The sequence below is a fragment of the Maylandia zebra genome, linkage group LG14, assembly GCF_041146795.1.
Source record: "Maylandia zebra isolate NMK-2024a linkage group LG14, Mzebra_GT3a, whole genome shotgun sequence".
Taxonomy (NCBI): domain Eukaryota; kingdom Metazoa; phylum Chordata; class Actinopteri; order Cichliformes; family Cichlidae; genus Maylandia; species Maylandia zebra.
The window spans coordinates 7,121,805-7,142,352 of NC_135180.1; the positions used below are offsets into that span (position 1 = coordinate 7,121,805).

General features: G+C 42.0%; 1 protein-coding gene across 10 annotated transcripts in view; it reads right to left on the reverse strand.

Annotated features, from left to right (window-relative positions):
- Positions 1-7,209: 7,209 nt before the first annotated feature.
- Positions 7,210-20,548, reverse strand: part of LOC101474721 (eukaryotic translation initiation factor 4 gamma 1) — a 38,080-nt gene continuing 24,741 nt past the window's right edge. For 7 of the 10 annotated variants that reach the window (XM_004562832.6, XM_023153237.3, XM_004562833.6 and 4 more), the window contains 21 exons: positions 19,218-20,219; positions 18,989-19,077; positions 18,574-18,766; positions 18,326-18,459; positions 17,586-18,209; positions 16,621-16,767; positions 16,247-16,483; positions 16,026-16,130; positions 14,000-14,326; positions 13,790-13,901; positions 13,576-13,687; positions 13,223-13,464; positions 11,830-11,957; positions 11,336-11,508; positions 10,919-11,044; positions 10,732-10,813; positions 10,504-10,602; positions 9,797-9,931; positions 9,516-9,594; positions 9,154-9,294; positions 7,210-8,993 (listed from right to left, as the gene is read on the reverse strand). In XM_004562832.6, coding sequence (XP_004562889.2) covers positions 8,812-8,993; positions 9,154-9,294; positions 9,516-9,594; positions 9,797-9,931; positions 10,504-10,602; positions 10,732-10,813; positions 10,919-11,044; positions 11,336-11,508; positions 11,830-11,957; positions 13,223-13,464; positions 13,576-13,687; positions 13,790-13,901; positions 14,000-14,326; positions 16,026-16,130; positions 16,247-16,483; positions 16,621-16,767; positions 17,586-18,209; positions 18,326-18,459; positions 18,574-18,766; positions 18,989-19,077; positions 19,218-20,219 — 4,469 coding nt within the window. In that variant the 3' untranslated portion in view covers positions 7,210-8,811. The remainder of the gene's footprint in view (positions 8,994-9,153; positions 9,295-9,515; positions 9,595-9,796; positions 9,932-10,503; positions 10,603-10,731; positions 10,814-10,918; positions 11,045-11,335; positions 11,509-11,829; positions 11,958-13,222; positions 13,465-13,575; positions 13,688-13,789; positions 13,902-13,999; positions 14,327-16,025; positions 16,131-16,246; positions 16,484-16,620; positions 16,768-17,585; positions 18,210-18,325; positions 18,460-18,573; positions 18,767-18,988; positions 19,078-19,217; positions 20,220-20,548) is intronic. The other 3 variants (XM_004562834.5, XM_076892161.1, XM_014409516.4) reach the window with 2 other exon arrangements.

The following is a 20,548-nucleotide window of genomic DNA, read 5'->3' on the forward strand; positions in this document are numbered from 1 at the left end:
TTATTTATGACCCTGTGACAAAGATCAAGGAAATGCATGCGAACATACCAATCAGCAATTGAAAGTTTGTGTGTGTGTGTGTGTGTGTGTGTGTATGTGTGTGTGTGTGTGTGTGTGTGTGTGTGTGTGTGTGTGTGTGTGTGTGTGTAATTTCTAACCATAAATGGACTGTATCTGAGAGATAATGCAACAGAGCAATACAGTTATGTAAGTGAGAAAGACAGAGTCCGCCGGGACTGAGCTGAAAGTCAGAAGCACTCAGCCATCTATTTTCCAATGAATACATTAGCAAGAAGGGATATAAGTATCGACAATCATGTTTTATTTGATTGCTTGTCCAAAATTTCCACATCACCCTTCTGAGAGAACAAGAGGTAACATGGCAACCGATGCAGAAAGCGTGTTTTGCATCTTATTCAACAGGTGCCATGCGTCACACAGGTAATTTAATCACATAATGTTCCCTGCAAGTTCACTGATTAGTCTCACCGGTGTGAATGAGGCATTAAGCCAAGAACGCAAACCAATTTTAATCTCCTTAATATATATATATATATATATATATATATATATATATATATATATATATATATATATATATATATATATATATATATATATATATATATATATATATCATCCACTTACACTCCTGAAATTCATATTTGTAACTTTTGTAAAACATTATTAAAACATTGTTTTGTGACCTTGGCCAACCTCTGCTTCATCGAGACAGCAAAAACTGACAGCACCTCTGTGAGAAAAGCAAACTGTCACAGCTGAATAGGTTGATGCGGTGCGCTGTGCAGCGAGTCCAAGACGCTGACATGTTGTCACTGACGGTGGTGGAGAGATGCGACCACACTGTGTCCTCACTGCTGTGGGTCTCTGCGGTGAGCAGGACAGCAGGCTGTTGCACACACCCACCATCTGCTGTGGAGCTATGATTCATGACGATATGATGTCAGCTCATTAGTTTACTGTTGTGTATGTGTTTGAGTTAAACTCCAATGGTACCTGTGGGGGGAAAACGGGTCATGGCAGCAATTTGTAGGATAAAGCTAGACTCAAAAAATATTTAGGAACAAAATAAGTGGAACAAAATGAATGCATTTGTAATGTATAGATGGCACCGATCCAACAGTGATTTTGGCTCTCTATTATATTTTTAAAACGTGTGTTTGTTTGTTATCTGCTGCTTGGAGACAGTTTTAGTGTTTGAGAGATTTGCAAAAGCTGGCATGGTCACTCAATATAGTGAATGTGGGGAATATACACGGTGTAATGGCGCCCTCTAGTGTATGCAATAGTGACTATTACTGAAGTTTAATGCAACTCGCTCTTCAGACTTTAAATTAAAATCAGAGATTTTAATTTAGTTCAATTTAAATTAATTTATTTATTACATATTTTGACAAGTGAAATAAAAATAATTTTAGCATTTATTCAAGAAGAGTATGAGATATAATATTGTATATTGTACAAAAAGCATGAGGATCTAGTATGGCCCCCTTTAGCAAGATTTATGAAAGGCATTTGGTGTTGTTATTAAGCCTCTCTGATGTTCACTTTTCACAGCAAAATTCCTTCAGCTGTGATATTTCTGACTTCAAATTTCCATAAATTCCAATGACATTCCAAATCTGGTTTTGGCGCTCTACTTTTTGTTTTTGAGCCAATCACTGGTGGATTTGTTCTCTGGTGAAAGCGTTTAGGATCATTATCCTTTTACAAGGTCCACTTCAGGTTCAACCTCAGTTTTCAAGCCATTTTTAGTATCCAGTGCTGTGACCCATGGTTCCTCTCCTGAAATGCCATCTTGTGTCTGAGCCACACAGATCTTAATCCTTTGATTAAAGGGCATTATCTGTAAAGGGCTGGTTTTCCCCATATGTTTAAGTTTTGCAGAACTTTCCTGGCACGTATTTTAAATTTGTGGAACCGTGTTGTGATTGTTGATGTGTCTGCTCTGACAGCAACAGCAGCAAGAGTCATCTGGGCCTGGGTTTCGGGGTCACAGAGACTTCTGCTCTTGGGCTGAATTTGTCAGGGCAGGCTGTGCTGAACAAAGCTGCTGGAAATCTGCCCTCCATGATGATGGTGGTGTGCAATCAAGTGATATATTCCACTGCAATTAGTAATTTTTTTAAATTTAAAATCCTTGCCAGACCCCCTACCACCCCCACCAAACAAAAGGCCCAAGGGAGCTCTTTAGATCTTTGTATGATGACACCACACACTTTACTGTGGTGGATATTTGAATAGCAAGGTTCTAACTAGCAGTCCCTGGAACCTCTGATTCTAATTATCATGGCTTAAATGTACTTTTCCAAGTGATTTTGTATTTTTGCATATTTATCTTAATATTTACTTGTCCAAACATTCAAAAGACAATTTAAATACATCCTCATGATTTCTATATATGGCAAAGTATCTGAAATGAAACGTCAAAGCAGGATGAGGCCATGGAAAAATCCAAATGTGTTCCCTGTGCATTCGAATGCTGTGTTTCAGTGTAGATATTAAAAGGGCAGACAGAAAAAAGTAACAAAATCCCTTTACATAAAAAACATCATCTTTAATGTCACTTTTTTGCAGGTGTTTATTTGAAAATCAGCACTTTAGATCTGCTTATTAGACTCTTGATTCCACATACAGTTTATCTTCATATCCCCAAAACCATATTTTTCAGGGTTTACCTGCCTCCATCAAAAAGAAAGATAAAATCTTAGTAAGATTTCAAACATTCAACAGATGTGCATACAAGTGTGTCCTATAAACCTTCATTTATAATCCATTTGCAGATAAACAGGAAAATATACAGCAGATGGATTTAAGATACAGCATCACTCAGATGTAAAATCTCAAGTGAATGTCAGACTAAGATCTCGTCTCCATACAAAGCGTCACCGCCCACGTTTCCCCTGACTTTGACGTGTGTTTGGAAGTCTTAACTGCAGACAGCTCTGGTTCACATGACTGACTCAAGCCTGTGTGTCCCATCCAGTCAGCAGCACCCTCAAACGTGCTGACCCACTGTGGAAAAAATACCTTGTAATGCTGTCTAAGGGTTTTCCCTCTGGTCCAACTTTATCTAGTCACAGTACCCAGAACAAACATGCTTTGGAAGGATTACATGGTGAGGAATGATGGTGTAACAGTGGTGGAAATGTCATGTGAAAACCGGTTCCAGCTGAGCGCGATCGCGCAGCTGAGGCTGGAGATAAGGCGGTACGACCCCCTCCTCCCTACGTGAGGCGGTGTGGTGTCAGCAGGGAGACGGCGGCTCTCCTAACACGTGTTATAAGATGATACAGGTTTAAAATGAAGGCCTCACTGTGGTTACACACAGATCGACTTACAGCCTACAAAAGGTGCTGCTGTAGGTCGATTGTGTGAAGCGCTGCTGAACAGAGACCACACTGACTTAAATGAATATAAATGAATATAAAAAAGGAGGAAGAATGTGGGAACAGCACTGCTTCTTTATTTGTACAGGCAGAGTTTGCTGAGCTTACACACTCTGTTGGCCCGAGTTGCATTTAGGAGCGGTCCAGCACAACCATACCGTTCTATTTCAGGCTGATGGTGGGAGGTGGGGAAAGAAGGCTTCACTCCACTCTGCAGCTCATATTAGTGTTACAGACTGAACTGGCAGCTTTCTCACAGTATGATATACAACCCCCCCCCCCCCCCCAAAAAAAAAAAAAACACCCCACAGGATATAGCACAGGAACAGTCACAGCTTGTGGATTACATGATGAAAAAGGCAGAGAGCAGATTCTTGCAAACAAAACAGGGGTTGTTTTTCCTCCTCTTTACCGGAAGAACTAATCTGATCTGTGTGTATTTGGACCTGAATCACAGATCCAAAGTGAACATGTTCTCTGAATGTGAGATATTGAATAATAACTTCCCCTTGCTGTAAGTGCGGGGGGGTGTTTAGAGTACCTAACAGTTTTTGACACAACCCTGATACAGTTATGTGTAAAAGTAAAAGTAAAGGGAAAAATAAAAAGTGCTCCTACAGACTTTGTGTCACAAATCGTCAAACAGTGTGTGCTTTCACTGCAACTGCAATCAGTGATAAAAAGATTTTTTTTAAATTTTATTATTATTATTAATGATGCCCATCAGACAAGTGAATAAAATAGGTTTGGCTTATCTCGACACCACATCATGTGATGTTGGGTCAGCTTCTGTAAGAAATGTCTAGCTAGTGATGATGTTTAGCTCACAGAAATATGATTTGAACAAATGTGAATATTTCTACCTGCAGATCTTTGGTACGCCCACCTCTATTCTAAGTGCAACTGCAGTTTGAGATAATAACATAGACTGTATATAAAAGATGGAAACAGCCACCATGACACCACACAGTGGTTTCTGGCCTGTGCATTTTGGCCACTCCCGTGTTGGTTTTGTGGAGCTAAAAGTAAACATATTTGCATGAGAGCATAAAGTACTAATGTTATTACATACATGCATGGTAAGCAAGTCAATGCAACACAGAGACACATACTTATTGTAGCTCACTTTTCACAGTCCTCTCTCAGTCCTCTATAGCCTGTCTCTGATTGGTGCAGAACACAGCAGAAAGGCTGACGCTCACAAACAACAACTGTTCCTGCTTCCTTTCACCAGATCTCATTGAAATTCAGAGTCCACTTTAAAATCCTATTACTAACATATTGCCTATATTGCAGAGCCACTGCTCAGATCATCTGATCAAGATCTTTTAATTGTTCCATGCTCTGATTTTAAAACCAGAGGTGATCGCACCTTAGAGGTGGTAGCGCCTGAACTTTGAAACATCCTTCCTCAGCCTGTCAGGTCGTCTGAATCTGTCATTTGTTTCAACCAACTTCTGAAAACTCTTTTCATGGTTTAGCTTTCCTTTAATCTGTCCCCCATTATTTGGGGCCATAGTTTACACCTATTTGTGCGCATGTAGGAATAAGGTGTAACATGTATACATATCTTTATGTGTGGCTTTAACTGAAATTGTGAAGCACTTTGTAATGTGTAATGTTTTTTGCTATACAAATAAACACCGAAGTAAAGGACTAGGCAGTAGAAAGCAGCATTCTTTTTCAAATATTTCCAATAATGCTCCAAAAGGCACCAACAGTCCAGAGGTTCAGTTTTATTCTAATTAGCAGTGATTAGCAGGTAGCAGTTAACCATGTTGATCACCAACCATGGCCCTAATTTTAAAACAATAACAACAATAATGTTTTTGCACCAGGTTGGAAACATGCTTATTTCTGCTTATTTCAGCCTCTATTGGCCACCACAGGACCTGCTTTTTGTCTTGATTTGTTAGACCTGGAGTTTCCTGCTGATTATTTCAAATTCTAATTCAAAACCGCTCTAATGCTTCTATACTTAATGTGTTAGTGTTTCTTGGTGAATTAATCCAGGCCAGCCCTACTTTCCGGAGATCCCCAAGAAGTCCAGCTCTTTTCAGTTTAGTGTGAACCCCCCCCCCCCACTGGAATGACAGAACAGATGTCTCCTTGGTGTTTCTGTAACCTGTGTCCTGGCCTCTAGTTACATAACTTCTCCTGCTGACCACAGCAGCATTTCTCTGAGCTGCAGACTGCATGTGACACTCTGTCTCTGAGTTACCAATGTGTAACGTTACATCTGTCCCCTGATACATGTCAGCAGGTATCCCTGGAGTTTAGAGGCTAGCTGTTAAATGATTACCTCTAGGTCATATTTCAGGTTTATATGAGCTCCATCAGTTAGTGGGTCAGGCCACATCTGCAGCCGCTGCTTAATAATTAAACAATGTAAAACATAGGGAGGGAAAAAAAACGATAAAGCAATGAATTTCATTACTTGACAAAAAAAGAAAAAAATGACTTGTTTGATGTGCCGTTTCACTGTACTATCAAAGTAAAGCTCTTCTCAGACATGGATTACATGGCGGTCTGCTAAAGTGAGACCGCCTGTCAGACACGGGCCACTCAGAAATGACAGTTTCTCATGGCTTTGATGTATCGTAACATGACTGCCTCATTTTGATACTTTAATTACTAGAGATGCCACATCCTGAAAACCATTATTGAAATGGAGTCATACACTGAAGGTCAGTCAGTGGATCAACTCTCATTACACTCGAGAAAACAGGTAACAGCTCACCTGTCTGAACTGAAGTAGTCAATGCGATTTGCTGTGGGAGACATTAATGAAGAGATATTTCTGCTGTGAATTTTTTATTTTTAGAAAGGCCTGTGTCCACCACTGCCAACTTCAAGCAGATGTTTTCGTTTGCTCTGTGAGATTTGTCCTGTAATCTTCAGGTTTTTTGTGTATAGGAAAATAAAAATCAGGTTTAACTTGAATTCCAAAGCCACTTTTTAAACAAGTAAACCTCTTCAACTGCTCCTTAATGCAAATATCTAATCAGTCAATCACATGACTTATTGTATTTAGTCATGTAAACATGTTAAAGACAACTTGTTAAAATTCAAACCAAGCACCAGAGTAAGGAAGGAAGGAAGGTGATTTCAGAGACTTTGAACTAGAGTTGTTGGTCCCAGACAGGCTGGTCTGAGTATTTCAGAAACTGGTGATCTGCTGGGATTGAGCAAATAACACTGGTTAGCATCACAGCAAGAGCAGCCTGGGTTTGAATCTATGACCTGGCCAGGGTCTCCCTGTCTGCGTGGGTTCTTTGGCTTCCTCCTACAGTCCAGAGACATGCAGTTAGTGTGATTAGGTTAACTGGTTATGTGTGAAGGGCTATTATGTGTTAGCTCTTTGGCAGACTGCCGACTTGTCTAGGGTGTACCCTGCCTCTCGCCCTATAACAGCTGAGATAGGCTCCAGCAGTCCAGAATCAAATAGGCAGAAGAAAATGGACGGATGGATGCAACAAAGGTATGCAGAAGAGCAGAACGATGGCTGCCTCTAGCAGGATAATATGACATGTCACAAACCTCAAACTGACTTCTTGAACAATGATAACAAGTTCAGTGCACCCAAAAGGCCACCAGTCACCTTTGGGGTGATTCACACTCACAGTCAACAAATCTGCAGTCACCGAGGAATGTTCCAATCACAGGATCAAAGCGGGAAAGCAGCCCTGGCCATGCCACCACCTCCCCCGGCTAAAAACCTATTCATTCCAAAGTTTTTAGTTTTCTCATGTTTCTGATTCATGACTCGTGTCTCATAATGAAGCTCAAACTCAGGAGATAAGTGTCTATAATAAAGCCCTCCGATTTATTTTTTAACCTGAAAGATACTTATTTAAAAAAAAAAAAAAAAAAAAAAAAAAAATCAAACATCAACCACTACATTTCATTTCATCAAAGTGGCAAAACAGCACCGGCCTTGCTGCCGCCTCCGGTCACAAAACCACAAGCATTTGCATTTTCCTTTTTATTTGCAACCATCTTTATTATCTCTTCCAGTTCTGGATGTGAAAAGAGGCAATTATTTTCTTTAATTAAATATCTTTTTTAATAAAGTAAAGCAGAAAAGTATTTACAATTATTCAATTAAACTGTAATCAATGACTGGGGTTGGATATCACAAGCACCTTCTGCCAGCTGAGGAGAGAAAAATATAAATACGGGGGGAAAGACTGCCACATTGTTTCAGAGGAGCAGGGGAAATAGGGGTTACATTAGCATACTTTCTTTAAAAGAAAACTATTCATCGTATATTTACAGAACTCTCCTGAAATGCATTTCCACTCATGGAAGCAAAGAAAGGCCTTAGGATTCGTACTGTTAAACTTTTCTTAAAAGTCCTTTGTCATTAAAGTGGATTTTTGTCTGTATACTTTTTAAAGTTTAAAAAAAAAAAACAACCAAAAAACAAAAACACCAACCGGCTTTGAACGAGGGTGAAACCATGATCCCTCGCTCTTGCTCTCCCTCTCTCGGTCCACAGTTCGTTTTTGAAGCGCAGGAAACAAGTGAAACAGACACATTAGAGGTTGGGGTGGTGGGATTGAGTTGGGCTGGGGTTTTAAAGGGTAGCATCGCTGCCACCCCTGCAAGCAGCAAAATGGTCAATGTTCATTGCCCCTCTCCTCAGTGACAACGTCCTCAGAAAGTCCACAACTGTTGCATTCACTCATGACTGAAATGTCTCTTAGATGGCTCTTTTCTTTGTAGTTTTCAATTTTTCTTACAAAAAAACAAACAAAAAAAACAAACAAAAAAAAACAAAAAAAATGAAACAAACCACCCTTAATCATCCAACACTTTGAAAAGGGAAACAAAAAGCTCTACATAAGCACGTCATGTAGATCCAAACGGCGGACATGTAGCATGACATCTGTCATGTCCACATGATAAAGGGTGAATTCATCAAAAATATAGATGTGAACAGCCTTTTAAAGTCTTCTGTTATATTTTCTGTCTTTAAGCAAAATGTCTTGAGCAGTTTTGCCGTGGCCACAAAAAGCTTTCTGAAAACAACCCAAAAAATAAAAATACTGAAGGAAACAGCATCAGAGCATTCCTACAGCTTTCAACTCTTCTCAGCATTCTCTCTCTCTTTCTCTCAAATCTATTCATCTCTTTAGTTAATCCTGTGTTTGTTTCAAAAAAGACATTCGGTTGCACAGAAGAAAAACAAGAAACTGAAAACAAACAAGAAAAAAAAAAAGGATCGAATGTTCGATCCATAATACAATCTCTCCCAGTTGAAGAAGTTTTTTTTCTTTATTTTTTTTTCTGTTTATGCAGAAGGATTTTGCTGATTCAGCCTCTTGTGAATCATCAACAGAACATTCGCTCTCCCCATGGGTTTGCCCAGAACTCTCATCGATTCTCCCAGCAGCCCCTAGCTGTTATCGGATTCATCCTCGGCTTCGCGGAGCCACGTGAAGAAGGCAGTGACGGACTTCAAGGCCACGCCCTTCCCCTGCTGTTCGGCGGGGTCTTTGCTGGACTCCCACTTGTAGAAGGCCTCCTCTTTGATCACGTCTTCATCGTAGAGTGTGTCGAAGAACATTCGCAGCAGATCTGATGAGTGAGGAGAGAAAGGAAATGAGGAAAATGGTGAGAAATGAGGAAATGATGCTGATCACTTTCTTAATCTTTTAAGTTGTAGCATGAAGAGAAGCAGAAATCTGAATTTCAAAGCAGTGACAAAGGACAACCTGAGCCTGAATGAGCTACTTACTGGCAGGCTGCTCCATCTGCAACATGAGGGCCTGCAGAGCATACAGAGCCTGTAGTTCCTTCTGTTCGTCCTTCAGGTATTTCTGCAGGAGCTTCGCCCTCCGTTTGATCTGCTCGCTGTCAACCTTGTAGGGATTCTCACCTGTGGAGGAAAAGTTTCAAGAATGTTCACATTTCACTCGGACTACACCCTCTAGCCTGGGATATTTTCACACACTGAGTAGCAGCAGTAAAAGGTCCCAAAGTTCAGTAATATGGTAAGAGGACTTAAAGCCCATCAGAACTGAAGTGGACCAGGAAGTCTACTAGTCTACTTAGGCTAGTGTTAATAGTGTTTAATGTGAAGAGTGCAGAATGACTCACAAATTGCTGACTGGCAAATGCAGGTCATCAGCGCTCTGACAAACATGTTGGAGGAGGTCTGCTGCTCATCCAGGTTGGCCTACAAAAAAAAAAAAAAAAAAAAAAAGATCAAGTTTATTTACGTGTGCACAAAACTGGAAAACACCATCCAAAATACGACGACCTGTCTGAATCAGCTCTGTCAGTGCTGCGGTTACGAAAGTTGCTTTGTTGAGAAACTAACGATGACACATTTTCAGGTTCTAAAAGTCAGAACCCACATGAGTGGATCTGAAACAAACCTCAATCCAGTCAAAGATCCTCTGGTTGTCAGCCCTGTCCTGGATCAGTCTGTCCAGCTGTCTGGTCAGATCTGCAGCGCTGAGCTCCTTCTTCTTGTCCTTCTCCGACTCATCGCCCAGTGTAAACTCCACATTCTACAGAGAGAGAGAGAGAGGGGCATCATGGTCATTTTTCACGACGTTTGTCACATCACATGCTATGAGAATATTTCTTCCTTTTATCCTGCATTACATTAAATGTGATGAGAGGATTGTAACACTGCATATTGGACTGGAGGATTAGACTATTATACTACTATTATTAATGGAACTCATTTAAGATCCATGTGTGGTATTTTAAGATCACATAAACAATGATGATACCTAACATTTCTGCATTTCTTCAGCATCTGTCATTACAGTGGTAAGATACTTTTTTTCTCACTTGGATCTGTATGATGGACAATGCTGACATCCTTAATACGCTCAAAAAAACAGAATTATGTAACACTAGTTCAAGATAGATTAAAAGAATTGAAGCATGATAACCCTGTGGAGGTTTTCTTTAACTGTGAACACAAAGTCACGTCCAGATGTTTAGTAATCAGACTCCTCAGTTAAGACCTGAGCTTTAGATTCTTGCTTTTTTCCTTCGCAGTGTTGAATTACATCGAGGATAACCACAGACAGAAGGCTGTTAATGATGAAGGCAGTGAGTGAACCCTCACCTTTTCTGTCACAAACTTGTTGACGTCTACATCCTCAGGGAGGAAGTCCTTCCACTGCAGGCCTGCCTCCCTCCACATTGTACCTGCCTTTTTATGGCTCTGATGGGAGGAAAGAGATGTTTGTACACATGAATAGATCTTAATCTTGTTTTTTTCTGGGACAAAAGTTTATGTATATATGCTAGCTTTTCAAAAACACAATATGACATAATAATGATCAGCTCTTACCATTCCTTTGCAGAGTAAAGTGAGGATGTGAACCAGCAGGACTCCAGCTTTGCCCAGAGGGATCAAAGGCTTTGAGACATCCCTGAAGATACATCAGGCAACCAATGAATTAACCATCAACAAATAGAAATATCCCATTTATTCCTCATCTGAAGTGTTGAGAGACTTAGCAAGTACTATAACAAACCTGAGAAGTTCTCCCATGGGGATGCCTCCCTCTTGAAGCATGGGAGTGATTAGCTCAGCCAGGTAGAGCCAGATATGGGGGATGTCTATCGCCATGTCTTCTGCCACCTCCAGGATTTCCTTAAGCCTGAAAAAAGAAGCACAGTACACGGACATCAAAGATTATTCAAGGGTTAAGAAATACAAGAACAAGCCCAACTTGACTCAGTAGATGGAATTATTAAGCAGCATCACACCATGCTGGTAGCAACATATGGAAACTCACTGCTTTTTGGCCAGGCAGGGGGTTTTAAGATCATGAAATGCTGAAAAATATTCACAAGCCTGACGTTTCCCTGCGGGCCGCTGGTAATGTGGAGTCCTGCTGGTCCAAACTTTACCGGTTAACCCAGCACCTCCCTGGGGGTTCTGTACTCACCCTTTGTAGTACTGCTCCTTTGGTAGGATGCCGGTCTTAATGAGCTGGTGCAGCAGCAGGCCCATATGCTCCCTGGCGATCGTGCTGCGCTCCAGTGTTGACTCCAGCCCGTTTCGTACAAACACAAACAGCAGCTGAGTGCTATTTATCTCCTGCACGCACTGCAGAGCCTCCTGTGGGGACAGACAAGGACAGAAAGACAGCAGTGAATCATAAGCTCCTCTTTTATCCTCTCATGGCTTTAAGTGTAATAAATAGATGTTCAGGTGTCAACAATGCAGACTTTAGATGATGGAAATACACTGAAACCCTCACTGTGAATAAGAAGACTATTAGAGCAGCATTAATTATAAAGTGCTTTAATTGGTCCACAAAAGCACTTTGTGAATACATTTCACATAAGCAAAGGTAAAAGGTAGTTGTTGTTTTTTGTATTTAATTTTAGGTGTCCTTGCTGTGTGTGTGTGTGTTTAAAAAGCAGCATCAGTATGTACCTTCATGTCATTGATATGGAGGTACTCCTCAATGATGGCTGTGGACTTCTTTTCCAACTCCTCCTCGGTCAAGGCAGGCTTGGTGGGGGTCTGGGGAGGTGGAGGGGTGGCAGCTTTCTCCCTCTTCGCTGTTCACAGAACAACAAAAAGAAAGAACAGCAAATCAGATTTTAAGCTACATGAAGGGAAAAAAACAAACAGAAACATTGTTTCCACAGTTATCTTCTTGTAAATCTTCAAACTGAAGTCAACTGAATAATGAGGAGCACAGCAGTCCGGCCAACATTTTTATGTTTGGGGTGGAGTTGATTTTTCCCCCCCTAACAACAACAACAAAAAAATCTGATTATTTGAAGCTTTCAGAGAATCGTGCACTGATGACAAAAAGAGCTGCAGAAGTCATTATGCGACTTTTAAAATGCAGATTGTTATTCTTAGAGTGCAGTAGCTCTGTATGATTTCAAAAAAAAAAAAAAAAAAAAATCATCACCATCTATCTCGTCCTCTGAAACAGACCTTTTTTAACTGATCTCATATTTCATAATAAAAGACATCAAGCAAGCTGGATACCATTAATTGCAGTTTAATTTACTGGCACTGTCCCACAGATGCTGGGAAATCTGGATTTTTTCCCCCCTGCCCTTGCAGCAATTTTTTTCATTTGGGCTGACAGATGTGCTGTTCGTCATCTTCCACCTGTTCTTTTCCTTGTGGTCTCAAATAAAGAAATAAACTTTGATTACAAACTTTTTAAAAACTTGACCCATAGCGAGTTTCTCAGAAGAAACAATATTGAAAAACATCATTATTTCAGACTTTATTTTTAAACTGTTATCACTCCCATGGAAACACTTGCTGGCTCCCTCCTTGGACCCAACCGCTTTTTTAAAGTTTCTCCAGTCTGACTATCTCCTTCTTTTTTGCCTCAGTGGTGCAAGTGATTACTGTTTTTGGTTGGCAGAAGCAACAATGCTTTTCTGGTTAATTTAGAGCGAGTCTGCTTCACTGGCGGTAAGAGCAAAATTGGCCCATGTCATAAATAAGAACGTTTACACGCACATATTAGTAAATGAAGGCCACTGTGCTCATACCCAGAGCTATGAGTACTCTGTACATGTCCTGCAAACAACATCTCTAGAAACACTAACTACATCATGGATGTCATTTTTTCATTCATAAAAAAAAAAAAGTTAATCTAGGGGCATGGACCCCTAACTTTTGCAGAAAGAAGTTTAAAATGGTGTGATGATGAGCCCAGGTATCTGAAAAGGACTATTTTTTTCAAGTCTGGTCTCCTGCTGTCTGATTTCTTTATTTAGTATTGTGAAATATTTTTTAATTTAAGTTTTAAATATTTAATATTATAATGCTTAAGTTATCTCAGGCAGGCTACCATTCTCTCTGCTTCTGGCCCGTTCTCTGCTGTCTCGGTCATCCGTCATGCTCGCCACACGGCGGACTGGATCAGCAGGGCCACGCTGCTCTCTGTCCCGACTCCGCTCCTCCTTCTCCCGACTGAAACTGCGTTTAGTGACCTGGAGCTGGTTTCGATCACGGTCGTCTCGTCGCTCGAAGCGGTCGCTGCCACGATCTGAGCGGTCGAAGCGATCACTTCGTTCTCGACTCAAGCTGTTTCTGTAGAGTTCAGAAAAGAAGTCGTACAATTGTAAAATACATCTCTATACACTCACACTATGAATACTGAAAGGTTTGAGCTGGTAATGAGAATTGTGTCCCTTTGCTCACCTCTGAGGAATTCTCTTATCTGTGTCTACTGAAGAGCCTGAGGACAAAGGCTGCTGCAGGGCTGAGAACCTGTTGAGCGTGCTGGTGGCTGGTCGGCTACCCGTCTCTGAGCCTGGGGATTAAAACAGGCACACGATACAAATTAAACTTCAGTTCTGATTACCACAAATAGATAATTCTTTGATATATAAACACATTTGTGGAAAAAACCTACCAGAATCTGCAGGCTTGGCACTTGTGCCACCGCTACTGCCCTTACCCCAGCTGCCCCATGTGCCTTTACCTCCTGGGGCAAGCAGCTGATTGTTGAAGTCAAGAACAGGAGTCTGAGAAGAAAAGGCTGTCATTAGAAGTCTGATATTTTCAATTGATTGTCAAAATGTGCTCACATTGTGTGTGAGAAGAAACCCCCTCCCTCTCTTACCTTAGTGATTTTGCTAAGGCGAGAGGTGTCAATAGGTCTGTTTTTAGAGATGGGCACTGTGTTCCAGCCGTCATCCTGGGGAGAGGCACCACGCCCTGGGGAGTGGGTTCCCCTACGGCCTGGAGAATGAGGGCCTCGACGACCTGGAGAGTGAGGGCCCCGACGGCCTCCACCCATCCTGCCTCCTGAGCCTCCACTGGATTCCTTCTTAGAGATGAGGGCTTGCTGCACCTTCATCTGCTCCCTGTGTTCCTCCAGCTCAGCATCTTTGTGGATCTGGTCGATGGTCTTGGGACCCTGATCGCCTCGCCGGGGCACCCAGTTATTCTGGAACAAGTACAAGACAGAATTGTGAGAATGATCGGGGGAAACAACAACAAACACACACACACACACACACAAAAAAACGAGGATGACTTTGAAAATGTATTCTTTTTCTGTCCATGTCACCATTGTATGAATGAACACAAAGCAGAGCTTATGTACCCTTGTCATTTTGATGAGTGTCTCTAAATCAGTCCTCTTTATAACTACAGTGTTCACAGAACAAGACAGCGAGAGAGAGTGAGATAATCATTCCAGTCGCGTTTCTGTTTTTGTCTTGAAAGGAAATAAAACATGCAGTATGTGCTTCAATTAAACTGGGCCACTACACTGACACAGAGCAGCAGATTCCAGCTTGAAAAACACTGAAAACAGCAGGTTTTGTAGGACGTTGTGGGAGGGACTGGAAGCCTAACTAAAGGACTGCAACATTCCTTCAAAAGAAAGAAGCTTCAATACCACCAGACTTAACTGGCTTCAGAAAGTTGCACGTAATTGAGATAAATTGGGGGGGAAGGGGTGACAGGAAAATTATGAGGCACACATGATGACATAACATAGGATCACTCAAATCCTGTTACTTCAATTGAGAGAAGATGAATGGATGAATGAACATGCTGCTGTTTGTTGTCTCAGCCAATGGCACAGAGTAGCTCTGTGTTTAGGAGCTGCCCTGCATTAATGAGCTGAAGAAGACTTGTTTTCTTAGCCCATGTATGAGCCTCACACTGGCCAGAGCTGAAGGACCAGTGTGGGTGTCTCTGGGCTGTGGACAGCACCATGCAGGGTCACAGACCATATGCAACAATAATGGATGAGTTATGCGTAAAACTCATCGCATTAACACGATTGCACAATTCACAGAAATATAATCACCTTAGTGAAAACATAGTCCTCAACACACACACACACACACACACACACACACACACACACACACTACTAAGTTAATGTCTAAAGTCCTTGTGTGACAGCACAAGTGATCATTGAGTGAGCCCCCAGAATGTTAAAAGTGGTTTCTTTAAAGCTGAAGAGAAATTGCTGCCAAATTTGTGTGAATTTTGCATTTTAATGAATTTATGCTAACAAGAACCAAACAAAACAACAACACACAATTACAAAGTAAGCAGGCAATGAAGGCAGCACTAAGTAAACACCTCCTGGGTTTTCCCAGATAAAGTTACTGCTTTTGTCAGTGTCTGGTGGAGTGTAAAATCTTCATTTCCCCATCACAAAGACAGTCTGACAGCATGTAAAGCTACTGAAATGTTCTGTATAAGAGTGCAAACAAACCAATACTGATTTGAATGACTTTAGTTTTCTTTCTGATCACAACCACATGCTACAGATTTCCCACAACTGAGTGGAAAAAATGTTTATTTTGAACTGTTAGTTTCCTGAAACATGCAGCAGCTCCTAATTGGGAACCCAACAGATTTAAATATGATATATGAAATCGCATTTTCTATCATTTTATCTGATTTAATAAAAGTGCCTGTAAAATCTCAAGTGTTGCATAGTGGGTCAGGCTTTAAAAAGCTAGATCTTATTTTTGGTCTACTCAAATCATAAAATGTTATAAATAAGCATTTTTTTAAAACAACGACTCTACAACCAGAGAGATTTAGTTGGGGAAAAGGCTTAAGCTCCAAATTATATATGCAAACAGCTCATTGAGTCCATATGCGACTTTGTTATTTACCCGTCGAAGGTCCAGCACATCCTGCAACATGAAACGGATCCTGGAGGTGGTCTTCCTCTCCTTTATTATTTTCTCCATCTGATTGAAGTATTGGTCCATACGAGGCTGAAGTGGGACACAATAGTTAGGTTAAGTGCATTTTGTGTTTATCAGTCAAAATTATAGAATCTTGGTTTGTATGCATCTCGGTCATCTTTCTCCAACATGTGTGTGTTTTGTACCTTGGCCTTCTCAAAGTCAAGGTCCTTGCCAATGGTGGACAATAGTCTGCACAGGCACTCCAGAGACTCCTCGTCATGGTTTTTGAGCAGCTTGACAATGCAGTCGTGCATGATGACCTCTGTGAGCATTTTCAGCTTGAACAGCTCACCAATGAACTTGATATTGCCTAGAGACCTCCTCCTGGCCTTGTCCTTAAACTCTTCTAACTCCTCAAGGAGCCGCTGCTTCTCCTCCTCCTGGGAAACAAACACAAAAAAAGGCATTCAAAACAAGTACAGTTAGATGGATCTCTGAAACCTTTCAGATGTTTAACTATTGACTTGACACATGACTTCCTTTGTGCAAATAATACTTCACAATGCAGCATACATACCACGGATGCAGCTTCCAGCTCTTTCTGCTTCTTCTCGAAAATCTCATCATCATCCTTATCCTTCTCAAACTCCTTCTGGCATCGATTTAGCAGCAGCTTACGAAAATTTACAGTGGCTCCTGGTTTATCTGGAATTTCGACTCTAAGCTGAAAAAAGCAGAGAAAGAAAACACAAGTTAAGTAAATGGCAAAAGAAGACAGGGTGCAAGCTCAGTGTTGCAGTGGCTCCTCAGTCCCTCAATCCCATCACTAATTTGAGTTCATCACTGGAGACTCAAAGACATTTGTAAACTAGCAGTACGAGGATTGACACCACTGCAAAAGCATTGTTGCATCTGCCAATCCCAGTGTCAATCTATTACAAACCATGATGTCACTTTTGTGGTGGAGTTCGGGCTTCCTGCATTGCCAACAACTACATTTCAGATCGAACAATGTTATTTAAAACAACAAAAAACATATATACATGCGCGCACACACACACACACACACACACACACACACACACACACACACACACACACACACACACACACACACACACACACACACAAAATATACAGTAGAGTTATCTCACTTCAGAAGTTCAATTTAAAAAAAAATAAAAAAAAAATAAAAAAAAATGGTGCCCTACAATACCCCCAAGACCCACAGCAATGGTCGCTTCGCTCACTGCTTAAACATTGTCTCACAGTCACTTTTATTTATTTCAATAAGGCACAGGAAGCCACTGCTGCAGTATTCTCTTGAATGTTAGGTGTCATCACCCAGACAATACTGGCACATAAGTGCTGATATTAGAGGAGAAAAGTCAGACTTGACATATCGACAAATCTCGCGGTAGAGTTTCTACCGTATACCGCTTATACCGCCCACCCCTACTCTGCTGCATAAGTTAAACATCTAAACAACAACACTTCCATTGTAAATATTCAAGCATCTATATTGGGTGAGTCATCACTTACCCCCATAAGGCAGCGGCACATGTTGGCATAGGCCACAGAGAAGTCTGGTTCAGAGATGGCCTTTTCAAAGGTGAGGTCTATGACTCCTTTCAACCGCTCTTCTGTGTCAATGGTCAGTTCTGTTACTTGTTTCATGAGCTGCTGAAACTTTTGGGGGGTCAGTTTATTGAGGATGCTGCGCACCCGTTTAAACAGCTCCTGGGTCTTGATCTGCTCTGGTTCACTCTCGTCTACCTCCTCTGCCCCACGGCTGCGAGGGCTTTTCTTCACTGAAGACTTCCACGCCTTCTCTGCTTTGTTCAGCTGCACCTCATCACTGAGTGGCATGCTGCTGATGATTTTCCTCAGTTCTTTCCTCGGCATTTGTTGAGAGCGACGTGGTCCGCCAATCCCCATGCCCATACCCGGAGACTGTAAGGGAAACATCAAAACATGATTTAATTGAAGTAATAATTCAATTGGAAAGTGCTCGGTTACACAAAGAAAAATTGAACTCACTGGTCCTCTGCTTCCTCCTCCCATGCTGGGCCTGCCAAGGTTGGCAAAGGAGGGCGTGAAGTCAGGGCCGCAGTTCATTCCTGGAAGGCGACTGGGGTCGAGTTGTCGCAGAGGTGTTTTATTAGCCTGAAAAGACAGAAAGCAGGATGGGAACTTAATTACAATTTCCACTACTATGTGATCTAGACATGTTTTTTTAGTCTTATTTCACTTAGACTAGACTTTAGGGTAAGTCTTTGCACCTTGTCCAGGACAACATCACTGATGGCTGGTAGGCCCTCAGGTTTGTTCATACTGGCTGAGATGAACTGGAATCCCAGAAGAAACTCACGGTCATATTTCTTCTTCTCTTCTGTGTTTATTGGCATCCATTGTTCTGAAACAAACAGAAAACAGAAGATGTCTTCTTGTTAAAAGACATTTCACAACATATGAGAGGAGGAAGGTAGACCACTCAATGAATAAATTCTGTCAAGTTTCAGACACCCACCCTCTTTGTACTGATACTTCTTGTCAGTGGCAGTCGGCTTGAGAGGATCCGGCTGAATATTCTCAGCATCCAGCTTGTCCTCCTTGTCCTCCCAGGTTAAGTCTGCCTCCTCTTGGGCAGGAGGAGCAGTGGCAGGGGGCTGGGGCTCTGGTGCTGGGACTGGCTCAGGCTCTGGTGCAACCACCTTTTGCTGCTTAGTCAGAAAAATCAGTTTGGAATTTAGGAAGCTCATAAATATGAGCTTCATTAAGACATTACAGTAGAAATCAGCAACTGCAGTTCGTCTTATGTCCCTGGAAAGGGTTGATGACTAGTTTCTTTTTCAGCTTCAGTGGGTATGGAGTAATTTCAGATTAGTTACAACAGGCAAGAAAAGTATGAGAATGAATGAACAAATACATCATCGATCAGATACCTCCTTAAAGGCATCCAGGAGGTCTCCCACAGCCTCCTTTTTGTTTAGATCCTTCATTTTTCTTTTTTTCTTTGGCACAGACACAGCAGCTAGAGAAAGAAAGACAGGCAGCCTCAGATGAGCTCAAAAATACCGCATCTGACAGAAAATCTAAGGATGACTCAATTCTCAGTTTGTAGAAAGCAGAAACAAATGACTAAAATAAATCAAACTTGGGGAAGTGACTAACCTTGCATAGTAGTTTCTACAGGAGCAGAGGTGACCGTCTGTGGGGGAGGAGGAGGAGTGTCTTCCCTCTCCTCTGCTGTAGGAGGGGGAGGAGTGGGCACCTTTTCTGGGGTGTTGTCAGCTATTGAAACGGTCTCTGTAGGAGAAGAAGTCTCTTCCTTGGTGCTAGACTGGGGCACTGGAGTGTCTTCCTTAACATCCAGAGTGGCTGCAGGAACAGTTTCTGGAACCTCAGGCTGGGCAGGTGCAGCCTGAGGTGGTTCCGCTTCTTGAGCACAGGGTGCAGGGGTTGAATGTTTAACAGGTGGAGGTATGGCTTCTAGATATAGTCCTGCCTGAGCGACGTTTGCAGATGTCTGTATTATCGGCTGCTGACTGACATCTGGTTCAGCTATGGGGCTGTCGTCACGTTCAGCTGTGTTGACGGCAGGCGCTTCGGGGTCTTGAGGGGCTGGGAGCGGCAGCCCGTTGGGTAGTCGGAGCTCCTCAGGCTGTGCAATTGGAGACTCCAGAGGGTCCTCTAGGTGACTTGGTGGTAACGTGACCGACAGCCTTTCAGGTTCCAACTCGGCCACACCATTAGTGGAGGAAGGAGGAGTTTGGGGTGTGTCTACTGACGTCACATTCTCTTCTGCTTTAGTCTCCTCTTCCTTTGCCACCTCCTCTTTCGCCTCTGGTGCTTTATTGTCAACTTTGTTCAGTGCAGCAGAGGTGGGGACAGGATCAGGAAGGGGTGCAGGATAGGCAGGTATCTCAGGTGCTGACTGGGGAGGGGGTGTAGGTTCCTTGTGAGATGGAGGCGCATCCATCACATCTGGAACAGGAGGGCTCGGTGCAAGTGCAGAAATAGTGTTAATAGGCGTGTTCTCAGCTTCTGACAGAGGAGCAGGTAACGGGGTCTTAGTGTTCGTATCAGAGGTTTTAGCCTCTGTAGGGATGGAGTCGCCTTTGTGAAGTTCAGGGGTCTTTGCCACAGGTGGAGGTGTAGGTTTCCTTCTGTCATCTGGAGGGTCAAAAGTCAGAAAAAAAAATGACACAGTTATACAGTCCACATTCATGGTTTTACAATCAACACTGAATACATCGTTTCTGAAAACCTATAAACCGATATTCATCCACAGCCACGGGTCACCTTTGTGAGGATAATAAAGGTTTTTATGTTATATATCTACACCTCATTCAACCCCCTTCCCAAAATAAACCAGCTTCCCTGTTTTCCTACACTTGGGCGAGCCACTCAGGGATGTTAACAACTTATTTTAACTATGTTTAAATCCAGCAGAGAGAATGGCACCAAGCAGCATGGATTTACTAGGAAAATTCTCATCACTC